Genomic DNA, 15,207 nt, shown 5'->3' with positions numbered 1-15,207 from the left:
AATTTGGTTTAGAGTTCACTTAGTAATTATTAATGACACTAATCTGTTAATTATCTGTGGGTCTTGTCCTTACCAGAAATGCTGCCCCATTTTAGTTGATAACTTTGATATATCACCTTGTTAATCTCTTTTAGAGGACAAGTTAACACACTTGAATTAATTGTCTTTTTGTTCATTAATTTTCATCTCTTTTTGTTCCAGGCTTCTCTTTTCTTGGCGCTGGGAATAATGTTTTCCCTAGTGAGCATTCCCTTGGTCATCTATGACTGGGTTCAATCAGGAGCCAGTGCTGAAGGCCACTGAAGCTCACCTCCTTCTGAAGACACCCCTGTTTGCTACACACCAAAATCTCAACCATCCATTCTGTTACCTATTTCATCTTTTGTGAGTTTACTCAATTCAAATCCAAATAATGATTATCCGGTACTGAAAATCCTGTTATGGGTGTACTTTCTTGCAGAAAACAGACCTGTTTCTCCAACAGGCATATCACTCTGTCACCCAATACTGAGTTATCAGACCAGCGCCAAATCCGTGTTGCCTGTGAGACTATATAGAGCATTGCTCATAGGAATTCATCACAATTATTGTTTACTCTCTTCCACCCATGAATTGCATTATTCTGTTGTTATCCTTAGCCCTTCAACCATAAGCTCTGCTCTTTTAGGGTATCAGTGCCTGTTGTTACCAGTTTCAACTGGAGTGATGTCAGTTCACACCCTCCCCATCTCTCTTTTAGCTAAAACTCTGCTCTCCAGTTGTACGTATCTGGTTTGTTTGTTGGTTTGTTTGTTCCATTGCTGTTTTGTCCACCATTTGCCTCACTGGGTTAAGTGTAGCATTCTGGATATGGGCACAAAAAGCATCATGAGAGTGTAAATGAGTGTTGTTTAGTGTAGGTCCTAAACCTGGTGCTTCTCTCTGATGTTTTGCCTGGGGAAACAGGCCCAGGGCTTGGCTCCTTTACGGCTTTGGGGAACAGACCTCTGTGTGTGTTTGTGATGGGATTCAGGGAGCAGCAGAAGGACAGCCACCACCACCAGCCATCATTCCCCTCAAACAGTTCAGTTGGAGCCTGACCAGAACTAGACTTGACCCTAAACCATAAGAGCTTGGGCCTGAAGAAAAACAGACACTTGGAGATTTCCATGGGAAGTCTGCATTGTCTTCACTATTAAACTCTATTAATGTCCTGCTCCTCTCAGAAAAAAAAGAAAAGGGGTGGGGTGGGGGAAACCCAAGCTCCAGTTTTATAAAACCCTATGCATTTAATCATACCTCATGCATTTTCCATTCTGTACACACCTTGTAGAGACTGGCTTCTCTCTCATTTCTTACCCTCCTCCCACTGGAGTCAGCACAGTTTTTGACAGCCATGGGAGCAGGATTTGACTCACCCTACCAAACTGCTGGATTTCTGATGGAAACTGAAATCTGTAATGTTTCTTTAAACAAACCTTTTTTCTATTCAGAATAGTTCATTTGCATTTCTCATTGATTCTCCAGAACAATTAAAGACCTTCAATTACACTAGCAGAAAACACTGCAACTTGCATCTGTTATCCAGAAAATAAGCATTTGCCTAATGCCTTATAGCTGGTGTAGAGAACTGCTTGTAGAGACTCAAATGCTAGGCAGGTGGTCATTAACCATCCTGAGCAGACACCGAGTAGCGCACTGCCAGCAGCCTAAATGTGTTTACTTTGTGTCATTCATGATGTGAGCTGAAATGTGTCTCAAAATATGAACCCAGCTCCCACTGAAAGAACCAATGGCTAAAGGGAGCCCCACTTTACACCCAGGGGCTGAGTGATGCCCTCAATGTGCTTGAGCCATACCTGTCAGTATGCAGTGACCCTCTTGTTCCCAGTGGCTCTTGTAACTGTGCAAGTAGTCTGTGGCCAGCTGTGGGGAACTTGTCATTGCAGCTTGCTCTTTTTAAGTTTAGGGATGGAGAATGCAGGACCTTGGGATTTCTGTGAGCTGTTGAATTGCTTCAGTTGCCTCAACCTTGTCATAAATGGTTTGACGTCACTGGGAGCTGAGAGCACAAGAGCACTTCTCAGGACCTCGAAAGTTGGTTTCTAAGGGTAACATCCAGAGAGGTTAGTTTTGGGCCTTCCTTGGAATTGGGGCACAGAGATGCAGAGAGTTCATGCTGTAGAAACTAAGTCTACTAAATCCTGACTTCTAGATCTGTACCTCAGCCTAGGCAGTGAAGCACCTGATTCTGCTCCCCTGTGATCCACAAATAGGGCAGTGTGGACTCTGCAGGCTGCCCAGGTCTTCAGCAAGAACAAAATTGGAAGCCTTCTCCCTTGCTAGACAGCAGAGCAGGGTTCCCTTATTCTGTTTTTCTCCTGGCCTCACAGGCTCCCAAGCACCCCTTAGCCCAGCATTCAACCCTGGGGCTGAGGCCACTGGTGTTTTCTTGCAGCTATTCTCAATCCCTTGCCTGCATTGCTGCCTGTCACCATTTCTCTCTGGGCTGCCTCTGCATGAGCCTCAGCTCTGCCCTTATTCACGGAGAAGCCCATACCATGGCCTACAAGCCCAGGTGTTAGTCAAGCTCTGGAGACAACCCACCTATGCTTGGTTCCCCTCTCCTCACAGCTCATTCCAGACATCTTCCCACCTTGGGATGTAAGATTGTAGATCCCCTTTTGCAGGAATCCAACCCTTCCTCGTTCCTGCAGCAGGAACACAGCGTCTCACAGTTCTCTGACTCAGCTTGATGGGGTCACATTCAGGTTTTGAGGTGCCTTATAATCTCTCTGGATCTTATCCTAAAAAACCTGAGACCTGAGAATGCTGTACCGTGTTATCCTCAAGATGCTCTAGGACTCTTCTGCTTTCCTCTCTCCTTATACTATCCTTTTTCTAGTACTGCTTTAAGAGCAGTGCAGCTCTGTGCATGAGAAGGTTGTGAGAGGAGATCCTGGGAGCAGCTTGCAAGTACCCAGGTATGAGCTAGCAGTCTTATCTGCTACACAGGGACCTGGCAAGGTCACAACTGTGGCATCTCCTTCCCACCCTCAAATAACCTGTAGTCTTGTGCCAGCTATTGTGTTTCATCACCCAGCTTCAACTTGAAGGGCTGTTGGGTGACTGCTTGCTCCTTCATCTTCCCATATCTCCATCGCTATCCTTCTCTTTCCTCTGTTATTCTGCCACACTTTTTTCCCCAGTTTATTTGTATACTGGAGCTTTACTGGATAAATAGGGAGAAGAATGAGCTGGGTGTATTCACAGAGTGAAACTACCCATGGTACTGGACCACCAAAGCATAGCTTAGATACTGAAAAATAGATACCCAAAATATGGAGTCTTTAAACAGACTTTGTTTCTGGGTCTCTGGGGGGGAGGGGGAAATAAAAAGGAAAAAAAACTAAAGAAAAGGAAAAAAAAACCCCACAGGGAATTTTGCTTAGACTGATTTACTGGCATCATATTTATAGATATTTATGGAAAGGAATCATGTGTTTATTGATGTCTGTGGTAATGAATGTGAAATAACGTGCTTTTTGTTTTCTCATCAGGTTTATACATTCTTAACAGAATGCAATAGACCCTGCTGTAACTGTCAACATCAGTGATGGATGACAATATTTGTATGAGGTTATCTGTAAAATGTACTGCTGTTATTCAGTTCATTTGGAATAGTGAACTTGTAGCCAACAATGTACGAGTCCCACATATTAGCTAGGATTTTAAGAGCACAGTGAAATGCTGTAGGAGTTTCTCTGATGTTAAATTAATAGGATCCAGAGGACCATATCTACTTAGTAGGCAGTAGCATGCTTTCTTCTCATAGAGAGTTTATCACTATTGTGAGAACTGCAAATGTCATAGTCTGGATGCAAAATTGCTCCTAATAATAACTGCAACAAAATAGTTTAAAATTCTTGTTTGCCTAGTAGCAACAACTGAGTGGTGTTGGACAAGGAAAGACTAATCAGAGGCAGGAGTTCCTAAAGACACTGCAGTAGTTAATCCCAGACTTAAAAGATGGTCTTGCTGCTTTTTCTAGTCCACAGGACATCGCAAAGAAAATAGTTGTGAACTTGAAGTACCCATAAGGCTGCAGAATACAGCTGCCCTTCTCTGTCCAGTGGTGAACACACCAGTAAATAAAACACAGTAAATTAGTATTTGAGAACAGTCCCTCAGGAGCAGTGACCTCTCTGGGTGATGCTTGCTCCTGGTCAGAGGGCCAATGCCAAATCCGTGCACCAGCACAAACCTTTTGTGGGGCTGAGACGCGCTGAGTGGTACCCAGCCTGTGTGCAGGCCCAGGGCAGAACAGCCTGCCTCATCCTGTGAGGTCAGGGATGGGGGTGCCTGTTCACTCCTGAAGGCTGTTTTCCTGAGTCCCACACACTGACCCATAGCTTGTGCTTCACTTGCAGTGGTCACTCACGAAAATGCAGATTGGATGGTATGTGGGTTGTGTCTGTACATCTGCCTTACAATGTGTAAGCACGAGAGCTCTCTCTGATAGTGTTAACAATAGCAATGAATGGTATCTCTAGCTTATCTTTAAATGAATACATTTCTTTGCTTGAACCTTACATTAAGGCTAAAGAGCATCTTGGTCAAAAACTAACTTTCCATGTGGTGATATCCCACCTCCAGTCCTACCGTCCCACCCCAGTGCCTGTCAGAGGAAGGCACAGCAGAATGTACTCAGCTCCATCAGCAGCTCCACAAGATGGCTTTATAGCCTGGCACCAAGGTGCTTTCTTAAACAATTTCCTGGAGCCCTTGGTGTCAGGAAAATCCTTATTTCCTATTAAGTACACAAAGAATGTTTTATTTGTATCTAATGTAAGGATTTCTGTAATAAAACTGTGAAAAAAAAAGAAAAAAAGATAATGAATTAATAAAAAGTACAGGGCTGAAAAGGTCTAGAATTCACAAATTGTATTCATGCCTATGTTTCTGAAGACAAATCTATGCAGTTGTGTTGTATTGTAGGAGATTTCATTTTAATGTACATATATATATTGTAAATAAATAGGATGCTGTATATTTTTGCAGTTGTTTATCCCCTATGATATAGAAGTGTTGAGGTAGGCTCTGCATATTAAGAATAAATTTAAGAGATATCCAAATACTTCAGCTTCTGACTTAGCAAAATGTATATCCTTTCCTTTGTCCCAAGAGTTCACAAGTTGAATCCTAAACTTCAAATTATAATTACATTGCTAATGTAACAAGAAAAAGAGAATTCATGAGGTCCAATGAAATTTCTGGGATTAATTCAGTGCATGACCCCCTGTTTTCTCAACAGCGAGCTACCAGTTTTCCTTCTGGGTAAAATATCTCCCTTGTAAAGGGCCCCTTTGGTGCCCAGGTACCTCTTACCTCCTCAGCTGAGGACAGGTGGTAGTAGTGCTGAAAAGGTTTTATGCAGAACCCAGAGCAAACTGCAGCCAGTGATCTGACCCTGCATTATGCCATGTTGTATCCAGGCATGTATTTACCCAACTAGTACAAACAGAAGCCAGGGCAGGACTCCTGCATTTTCATTTTCAGCCACCAGAAATGCCTGTAGTTCAGGAAAAAAAAAAGCTACACGCCAGGGATGGGCAGCAATCAGAGCAATTTGTGCCATTTCTAGCCCGCCGTCTTTCTGCAGAGTCCTGCAGCTGACTGCTACTCCGCTGCAGCACCAGGCAAGCTGTTATCATACAATGAAAACACCGAGGCTGACAGAGCATCCCCAGCCAGGGACTGCTAGCACATCCCTCCCTGTGAACAGGCCTAAGCCAGTGTTTTGGTCGTAGGATAGCTGTGTGTCCAGGGGTGAGGATGACAAGAGGCAGGGGGGAGTTGTGTATGTCCTTAATAGTGCCTCTGTCGAGAGCCTTGCACAGACCATCTCACTGGTAAAGCACAGAAATGTGGGGTTTAGGATTGCTGGAAAATAGAGGTTGAGACATGCATCTAAAAAGAACTAATTTATTTCCGTGTTTGCTTTGTGGTCTTGGATGAAAGTGAAACTTGAAATAACATTTGCTTTCACTGTTAAGCACAAATTTGAGGGGAAGAAACACACCTATATTCAGCCACTTCTACAGAGCTTTGCAAATTAATACAAGTGTATGTTTTGTTTTAAGTGTTATAGCCAACAAAATATAAACTGTAAAGGTATTTTTCCACAAGACTTGAACTTTAACTTGTTTATAGAAACCTGGTTTTAGTGTCCCAAGGTATGTTAAGGCTCACCCAGATCCAGTATAAACAATAGTGTTTGAATGGTGTACGCTTGATATGAGCTTGTCTCTAATAGATTGTTGAAGTGAGTCATTGGTAATATTTTGCTCCTGCTAACATCACCATACTTTGTGCTGCTCATATCCAAATAAATGATGCAATTTTTCAGTTTCTGTGTGTAAATAATAATAATAAAATGTACTAAGTTCTATAATCTCTCTGTTACCTCTATAGTTTTTAAACATTAAAATTGTGATCAAAACTACTGTTGGAGCCATATTTGTTCTTCCAGAGGGATGACTATAAATCATTGTAATGCCTTGAACAGCATGTGCTGCCTGCTCTTATGCAAGTATTTTCACTGAATGCAGGGCATGCAGCTCTTGCAAAGCCAGCTATATTAGACTCAGTGCAGTATATAGCACAAAACACCGGCAGATATGCTTCAGAGCATTAATGTAAAGTTTCTGGCACGCCTATAAGAGAAACCTGAAGCCAGGGTATATGGTCACCACAGGCTAGTGTGGCTCAAGATTATGGTATATCATAGTGCTTGTTTCTACCTACTTCTTAAGACCATCCAAATGCTTGCCAGTGTGTTACACAGTCAAGTCAAGCAGTTTAGCTTGAAGTGCTGCTGTTAGAGTTAGGCACCAGTTTGGTATCTAAACTCAAGCCTGAAATAACTAAAGCCCTGTCAGATCTTCTCTGTTACGGAAGCAAAAGATGTTAGCAGATGGATGAGGAGGCTGCCTGAGGTTAGTAGTATCTTAGACCTCTGTCCAAGCCTTAAAAGGTCTGAAAAATGCTAACTTTTTGCTTTTGACTACCAGTTTTACTAGTGCTCAGGTTGTAGCAACCAGTATAGAAGAATGACCTCTTGGCTAGAGTCTCAGCCATATGCCTGAAGAGGTCACTTGGCTGAACAGGGTGAGTACAGATAACACCTCGGTGGCACAGCTCCTCGAGGCCCTCTGCAGGAGAAGTGATGGAAGGATTTATGTACCGAGGATCCTTGGCAAACTTTTGTCCAGTTCCCCAAGAGCAGGGAAGTGTCACAAAGCCATAATCCCAGGAGCACAGAGGTACAAACTTCTGCTCTGACTAGATCTAATAGCCTCTCTGTTCAGCATATCATTTGCACTCACTTCTCTACCCAGACAAAGCTTTCCTAGCTCATAGCCATACCTTAAGACATAAGGAGCATGCATTGAAGGAAAAAAGAGAAGCTATAGCTCTTTTTTTTTCCCCCTTGCTTGCAAAACCAACAACAAATATCTGTCACCTTCTGGAGCACAGTCTGACAGTTTCACCTGAAGTTCACCTAAAACCATGCAGCCAAAGGAAAGAAACAACAACCTTTCCAGCCGCACACCTCAAACTTTGGCTTGGTGTGGTCTTCTTGTATTCCCAAAGTCAGCCAGATCTCTAAGTTCATCTGACTAGTCCTTACTTGGAGGTGGAAACAAAACGTTAAATTACTATTTCCTAGGGCAAGGCATGCAGCTGTGTCTGAAGAAAGAGCTTCCAGGATCCCTTCCAATTGCTAACATCCTGTGATGCCATATGATTCAAGTGGGGTCCTACTTTGACTTAAATTCATGTGAAATTGCACTTAGTCTTCAGATTGAAGACCAGTTTCAGGCTGCTGCTAACTCACATTCCCTGGTATGCTAAGAGCTGGAAGTAAGCACTGAGACCAACTTTAAGAAATGTGGAGAAAGTGGAAATTATTATATGAGCAGGGGCAAGTGATATATCCACTTCCAGCTTTTCTAAACACAAACCCACAGCAAACTGAACATGGGTTTTGCTTCCTACAACCAGCTGTCCTCAGACCCATAGCAGCATAACACCACCACTTGCTTTGCAGTTGATGGTGTTGGCAATCTCTGGTTGAAACACTGACTTCTTAATGCAGATTCCAGTGCGGTTTGAGAGAAGTTTTCAGGCAGCCTGGCATCTGAGTTTTGCAAACATTAACTGCCATGCATTTATCTTTCAACTACAGTTACAGAAAATGGAGGCTCTTAAAGCTGCTAATTGCCATGGCACTGGCAAGGGATGATGCTGCTCGCTCAGTGTGCCTCAGCCTTGACTCAGCTCACTGCTTGATAAACATGAGGCTATTTGGGTTCTTGGAAGAAGGCGTAGTTCAGTTGAAGCTTAGGAGCCAGGAAAGTAAATCATGATGGCCTGGGGTGGCACACACCAGCCCTGTCTGAGAGCAAATCTGCAGAGCAAAGCCACCTTGTGAGGCTGATGGTGGCACCCAGCTGCTATGGGTCCACAGAGGCTGCTGCCCTGATAAAATGGAGGGAAAAGTATCATTAACAGGAGTCTGAACATACTGCAGAGACAAGTGCCATATCCCCTCCTTTAAAAACGTCATTTGACTTAAAGTTTCAGGCTCTTTCCCCAGAGGTAATTAGGTGCCCCTCCTCCTCCCTGGTATGTCCCCTTGGGAGAGTGCCCAGTGGTCATCAAATGTTAAGCACTGTCCTCTTGCCAGTTATGAAAAGCTGGGGAAATTCACCTAGTTTTTGATGACAACCATTACCTCTGACTGCACCCTTTGAATGTACCAGGCACTGACCATGCCTGCAACAAGTCCCCATGAGCACTTCCTTCCCAAACACTTTAGGGACCCATGCTCAGTTCCCAAAAGTGATTCTTTCCAAACTCTACTGTTTTCCTAGCAGGGCTCACTTCACATATGCTTTGCAACAGCTGGACCATACTCATTACTGACTTGCCCCACAGCCTAGACAAAGCTGCTGCCATCCCCTCACCTTATTTAGAAGTTTGTTCAACCATTCCCTTTGCACAGGACTGGATGATGCACAGAGGTGTCTGACAGTGATAGAGGGGTGAAAACCAAGTACCAGATGCAAGAGCATCCATGGTCACCATTTTGCCTCTTTAGGTTTGTGCCATGAACTTGTGCTGGTGAGCAGCTGATGAGGAGACGAGGAGAGGGTCTGTTGGCCAGATGCCCCACCAGCTGCCAGGAACCAGCCCTCCAGAGCTCCTGAATGTGCAGTGTGCTGCAGAGATGCAGGAGCCAAGCACAGAGAGGATAATAAAGCAGTTGTTCTACACCAGGTAATTGGAAGAGAACAAAGCAGAGTTAGGTGCCAAGGTATTGGGAAGTCTTATGATAACAAAGAAACTCATGAAGAGGGTGGAGAAATTTTTATGATGTGAGATCAGATTAATGACCTGTACAACAGCTGCACTAAACCCAGCAGCATACAGATGCTACAACATTTGTAAAACACACTTCTTCAAACCACAACCAAAGCCTGTAATTTACTAGGATGTTACACACACACACACACAAAAAAAAAAAAGAAAGAAAATTATAGGTTCCCTGACAAAGCCAGTTCTTGCAGACTCCAAAGTCTTCTCATGCTTGGTGAAGGCAACAATTCCCACTAGTATTTCTTACATGAAAGCTGGATCTCCTATTAATTTTCAGATACCAATTATAGATAACCAGAGAAGTACCAGATGCTTAGAGAAACAACTTTCCTGACATAACATGGAATTATACATCTCTCACAATTAGATCATCATAAAATGAAAGGAAAACAGGCATCAGTCTGCCGTTCCTGCATGCAATAGCGTTTAAACAATGAGCACAGTCTCTATTACTACTGCTGGCAGGCCTCCAGCAGCACTTTGAAAAGGCAGTGTGGCCTCCCTGTAAGTTGATAAAAAAAAAAAAATCATGTTGAGCAACAGGCACAGGAACATTCAAGCCTTTGTTAAATTTTGACTTGAGGAGAGCACTAATTGGCATCTTTCCGGGCAGAATAAACAGGGTCAACTTCTCCGTTTTCCAGAGGCAGATTCATTTAACCAGAATCTCACAGTCCCTCCAGCTAATGGAATAAAACCCAGGACTGAGGGTTCTGAGAGATGCACAAATTCTTTGTTTTCTTAAAGAGTTCTGGTAGTGAAATAATCCAGCTCAGCTGATGAAAAAGCCAGAATGAGTCCTAGCTGTGCTGATGGCTTCAACACACTTAGTATGGCTATAGAAGCATCTTCACACAGGATGCTATTGCCTAGAGTAAGATGTGATTGCTGGCTTCTACCATTCAGGACCAACCAATTCCAGAGGGGAGGGGACAGTCTCACCTCTGCTCTGGGCCAAAGAATAAAGAATGGCCTATAATCTTTTGTACAGGGCTGCTGGTGCCTGCCAAGATGCAGAGTGCTCTCTAGGGACTGGGAAGTATGCTCAGAAACATGCATGACACATAATTCTATTCCTTTGTCCAGTGCTCCAGCTTGTCCTTGTCTGCTTCAGATTACACCAGGACCAGAGCTTTTGGTGGGACCCATGATCTGAAAAGCTGCAAGGAGGAATTTCCTTCTCATGACTGACCAGAGCAAGAGCCCACCAAGTAGAGGATGAAACCATGCGGTTTGCAAATCCCATGCAGGCAGTTAGAGCACTGAGCAAGTGGGATGGCACTACAACATGCCAGGCAACACACATCACCAACACCTTGACTTCTCTGAGAACAATCTCACTATGCTAAAAGAAAGGACAATTATAAATCAGCTCATTCAAGTAAGAATGTGGCTATATTTATACTACAGCCCTCTATTCAGCACAGGAGGCCACCAGTCCTGTTTACTTCAGAAATAACCTGTACTTTATCTGAGGGCATCTGAACACCTCTTTGAGGGTTCAGGATAGTTGTCTAAAATTGAAAAGTTTTTCTTTATTTTGGTACTTACAAACAGTCCAGATGCCAGGAAACGAAACAGGTCAAAGCAAATAGCTAGAAAACACCTCTTGCAACACGCTCTGCACCTACCCACCTACCTCAGAGAAAACATCACGGTTAGCACAGTTGACCAATGAAAACAACACCCACAAAGACCAGGATTCATCAAAACTGACCCTGAGAGACACACTTTTTACAAGAGGACAGACAAGACAAGGGCATTTACCCACAAGAACATAAAGTGTTTCAAATCCCACTATTTAATAGGTGCAGCCTCAGTGGATTCCCGTAAGTGCTTCACCAAAGGCAGTACTGTTTCAGCAGACAGCAGGTAACACCTCTGTTACTTTGCTGGGGAAGTATTAACTGTGGAATGTTCTATGGCTCAAAAGTGCAAAAGAGATTTGAGGTACCCTTGCCACGGATCTCCCCAGCAAATTTTCAATCCCAGGGACCTTCCATGAAGATCTGGATGAGTCAAAGGCTAGTCAAATCCACAGTCTAGTCACAAAAGACCAGAATAGTCTAGAGCACCTACACACAAATGCTGTCATTTTGGAAAAACTTAGAGTTAATTAATGGCTCACAAGAATGTCATTTAGAGTGCCAGTTTTTATGAGCAAAGAAATATAGCACGAAGATCTTGAGTTGGCACAGAGTTTATTTCACAAAGGTCACTCACTAACAGTCACCACAGACTGGTAGGAACACTGCTGAAAAAGACTAGATTAATCTAATAATTAGATACACAGAGCTATTCAGAATCACAGAATATATCTGGCTAGAAGAGCAAGATCATCCAGTCTAACCCTCAACTTATCATGGAAAGGTTGACACTAAACTATGTCCCTAAGCACCAATAGGCTTTGCAGCAGTACTGCCTACTATAGAAAACACATAAACACATTGCTCTTAAGTCCAGTGAAACTGGGTCACCAAAAGTAATTCCTCCTGCACTGCTGTTTTGTATCTGGACACTGAGAAGCTGAAGTGTTACTCCTGTGTACAATCTTCTGATGATGTGTGGCACAAATCCACCTCACTCAGCAACAAAATGAAAGGCAACCATAAGCCATGGAACTCACAGCACTTTTCACAGAGTTAGGTCTGGGATAAGACAGATACCCCATGCTTTTCTTCCACGTCTGAAAAAAACAATAGTCATACCACAACACTAATGTGTGTGTGTCAGGTAGCAGCCCACACGCTGCTTGTGACAGCCTTAACCTATCTGCAAGATACCAGGTGCCTCTAGCTTTTCTTGCCTCAAGTCAGCAGCTGGTTCTTTTAGAACTGTCATCCATCTCAGCTGCTTTACAGCCACAGGAGTTTAGTAGACCCCATAAAGAGATACTCCAGCAATCTGCACATCACCTGGGAAGCCCAGAAGTGGAGTAAGAGGAAGAGGTTGAACACAACCTTAATACTGGTTGAAGTAAGGAAAGACTGACAGAGGGTCAGGAAGGTTTGTGTGAAAATACAGGTCCCTTGATGAGCCATGCTTTCAGTTTTAGCAATGTGTTACTCTCAGCCTTTTCTCAGGAGCTGCTGTTTCTCAGGAGAGAGTCTCAAACTGCACCTAATGCACAGCCAGTCAAGATAGCAAAGTCTCTGTTCAATGTGTTCTGCAAAAAGGCACAAAACAGTGTATTCTGCAAAAGGAGAAAGTGTCCACAAGAGACATAACACCTCCTCAGAACCGGTCAGGCAAGATCATAGTATCATAGTACCATAGTATCAGTCAGGGTTGGAAGGGACCACAAGGATCATCTAGTTCCAATCCCCCTGCCAAGGGCAGGGACACCCCACACTAGATCAGGCTGGCCAGAACCTCATCCAGCCTGGGCTTAAACACCTCCAGGGATGGGGCCTCAACCACCTCCCTGGACAATGCATTCCAGGGCTTCACTACTCTCATGGTGAAGAACTTCCTCCTCACATCCAGCCTGAATCTCCCCACCTCCAGCTCCTTTCCATTCCCCCTAGTCCTGTCACTACCTGATATCTTGAGAAGTCCCTCCCCAGCCTTCCTGTAGGCCCCCTTCAGATACTGGAAGGCCACAATAAGGTCACCTCAGAGCCTTCTCTTCTCCAGACTGAACAGCCCCAACTCTTTCAGTCTGTCCTCATAGGAGAGGTTGGTCAGAAAGTCTATTCACCTGCTGTACTACATATAAGGGCCTTGAGGAGGACAGGGGAGAATAAGGCAGCTCATCTTATTTGTAACTCCCTTTTTTAATGTTTTTGTCCTTTTCTGACTGACTCAGACTCTGCTCTGTGGTTGGATTTTCAGTGTCAAAACATGAGCAATTTGAATGCATTTTAGTAATACTATTGTTCATAATATTGTTTCATTTTTATAATAGCTTAAAAATGCATGTTGTTTGTACTCTTAGAATGTTCATTCCCTCTGCTTTTGTTGTGAATGTGTGCTTTTACAAAGATCCTGAGCATTTTCAGGTACCTCCACTCTCCCCCTTGCCCAGGTGGTGTAGCCATAGCTGGATTTTCCTGTGGGCTGCCTAGACCGGAGGGTCCCTTTTCCCCTACATTAGAAAGGCCCAGGGAACCTCACTTCACCTCACTCTCTGCCTGCCTGCCCTTAGGGTTCAGGAATACAGGGCAGAGTCAGCTTCTCGGGCCCAATCTGAGAATCCCAAACCCCATGAGAGCACAAGTAACTCACTGCATGTGCCAGACAATCACTGAACCATTCCCAGTTTCATGGGTCTGGTGCTAGGACTGACTGTCATCCATCCCATTCTATTCTGGATACAATAAACCCATTTTTCAGTCATTGCCTTTCTGCTTTTGAGGCACCACCAGCAGCCTAGCTCCTGTAATGCTGAAAAGAGCAATGTGCTCACACCCATAACTACCTACATTGCCCTTTTCCTGGTACTGAGCTATCCTCTCCCTGCAAGGCCAGTGACCCATTCAAGGGTTCATGCTGCTGCACCATAACACAAGCAGTATCAATGATGCTTCCATTTGGTACCTGTACTTAGGAGACCTTGATATCACAACAATAATAATGATAAAACAAATATCTACAGCTTCCATGATGTCTTTGTAATAACTGAGAACCAACACAAACATTATTCTAGCATCATCCAAAGAATTCTGTAGTAAATCTTGGTCCTGTATGGAAAATACATCAACAAATGAGAAATTCTACAATAGTTTTCTTGCTGTTTAACAGAACAAACTTTGCCAGAAGCTTTTTAACTGCAGTCCAGTGGATTAGTGATACTCAATGTGTTTCATAAACCCAGCAAAATTCAAATGCAATAGAGATCAAGTTAAGGGGTGTTCACTGGATGCCCTTACATAAGAGAAACCACAGAAGATTATTAATCCCAGGCCTGTAGAAGTTAGCCAATACAGCTTTCTGGCCACAGCAAATGACAACACACAATTGATACTAGGCTGAAGACCGGCAGAAGATCTGCTAACGCCACAAAGGAGTTGGCTCTCCTCAGTTGTCTTAGCTGTGCCTCCTGCAGTTTGTTATAACATCACTCACACATGGAAGCAGATGGCATGCTACATATCAATTTACTATGCCACTCTTTCACAGATCTTTTTTTCAGCTCTGTCTGTGCATATTTATTCAAAAAGGGAACCATATGATCCCTGTGAGGTAGTTTATAAAGAATTGTATATTTACAGTAGCAATTGAAAGCAGAGTCACGTGTCTACCTTCAGGAAGACAGCTTAAAGTAGCTGGGTACTATAGGGTTCCTCAGTACAGCATGGAGGTATGCAATGAATAATTAAACAGGAATTGATTGCATATGGCCTTCATGATTGCATTTGTTCTGCTGCTGCTGCAAAACACAAGGTTCCTAATCAGAGCTGGTCGAAGAGAGATGAGGCTGTACATGCTCAGAAGGCTTTGCCTTCATCCATCATTTGCAGACTGGAGCAATGATCCCATGTCCCTGCTCTGCTAGGGGTTGGATATAGCTCTGGTAATGGACAGCCTAGCAAAGATTGTGCTGTCTCACCAGGAGTTCCTCCTTTTCTTCATCCTTGAAATCTGCAGGGGCTGGTTGGAACACCTAGTTCAGCCCTCCAGCAGTTTTCCAGCTGAAGGAAAACTGGTTGGAGAAAGCATATATTTAGCTAGCATGACTTCCCTAACCACTCAGGAATAAAGGCTCCTGCAAGTGACTGCTGCATTAGTGCATCTTTCTGCATGCCCTTCCTCCTTGTGCACCCATTGACCATACCTTATTTC

General features: G+C 43.7%; 1 protein-coding gene across 2 annotated transcripts in view; it reads left to right on the top strand.

Moving 5' to 3' along the window:
- Nucleotides 1–6,478, top strand: part of SLC38A1 (solute carrier family 38 member 1) — a 44,510-nt gene extending 38,032 nt beyond the window's left edge. Inside the window, exons 16-17 of one of the 2 annotated variants that reach the window (XR_008463120.1) lie at nucleotides 202–384; nucleotides 3,540–6,478. Coding sequence is in view for 1 of the 2 variants with exons in the window: in XM_054179060.1 (XP_054035035.1) it covers nucleotides 202–303 (102 nt within the window). In the remaining variant the exon portion in view is untranslated. Of the gene's footprint in view, nucleotides 1–201; nucleotides 1,241–3,539 lie in introns of those variants that run through there. The other variant, XM_054179060.1, reaches the window with a different exon arrangement.
- Nucleotides 6,479–15,207: the final 8,729 nt, after the last annotated feature.

Source organism: Dryobates pubescens, chromosome Z (assembly GCF_014839835.1).
Source record: "Dryobates pubescens isolate bDryPub1 chromosome Z, bDryPub1.pri, whole genome shotgun sequence".
Taxonomy (NCBI): Eukaryota; Metazoa; Chordata; class Aves; order Piciformes; family Picidae; genus Dryobates; species Dryobates pubescens.
Note: the sequence above shows the minus strand (reverse complement) of the source record. Positions and strands in the feature narration are given on the sequence as shown.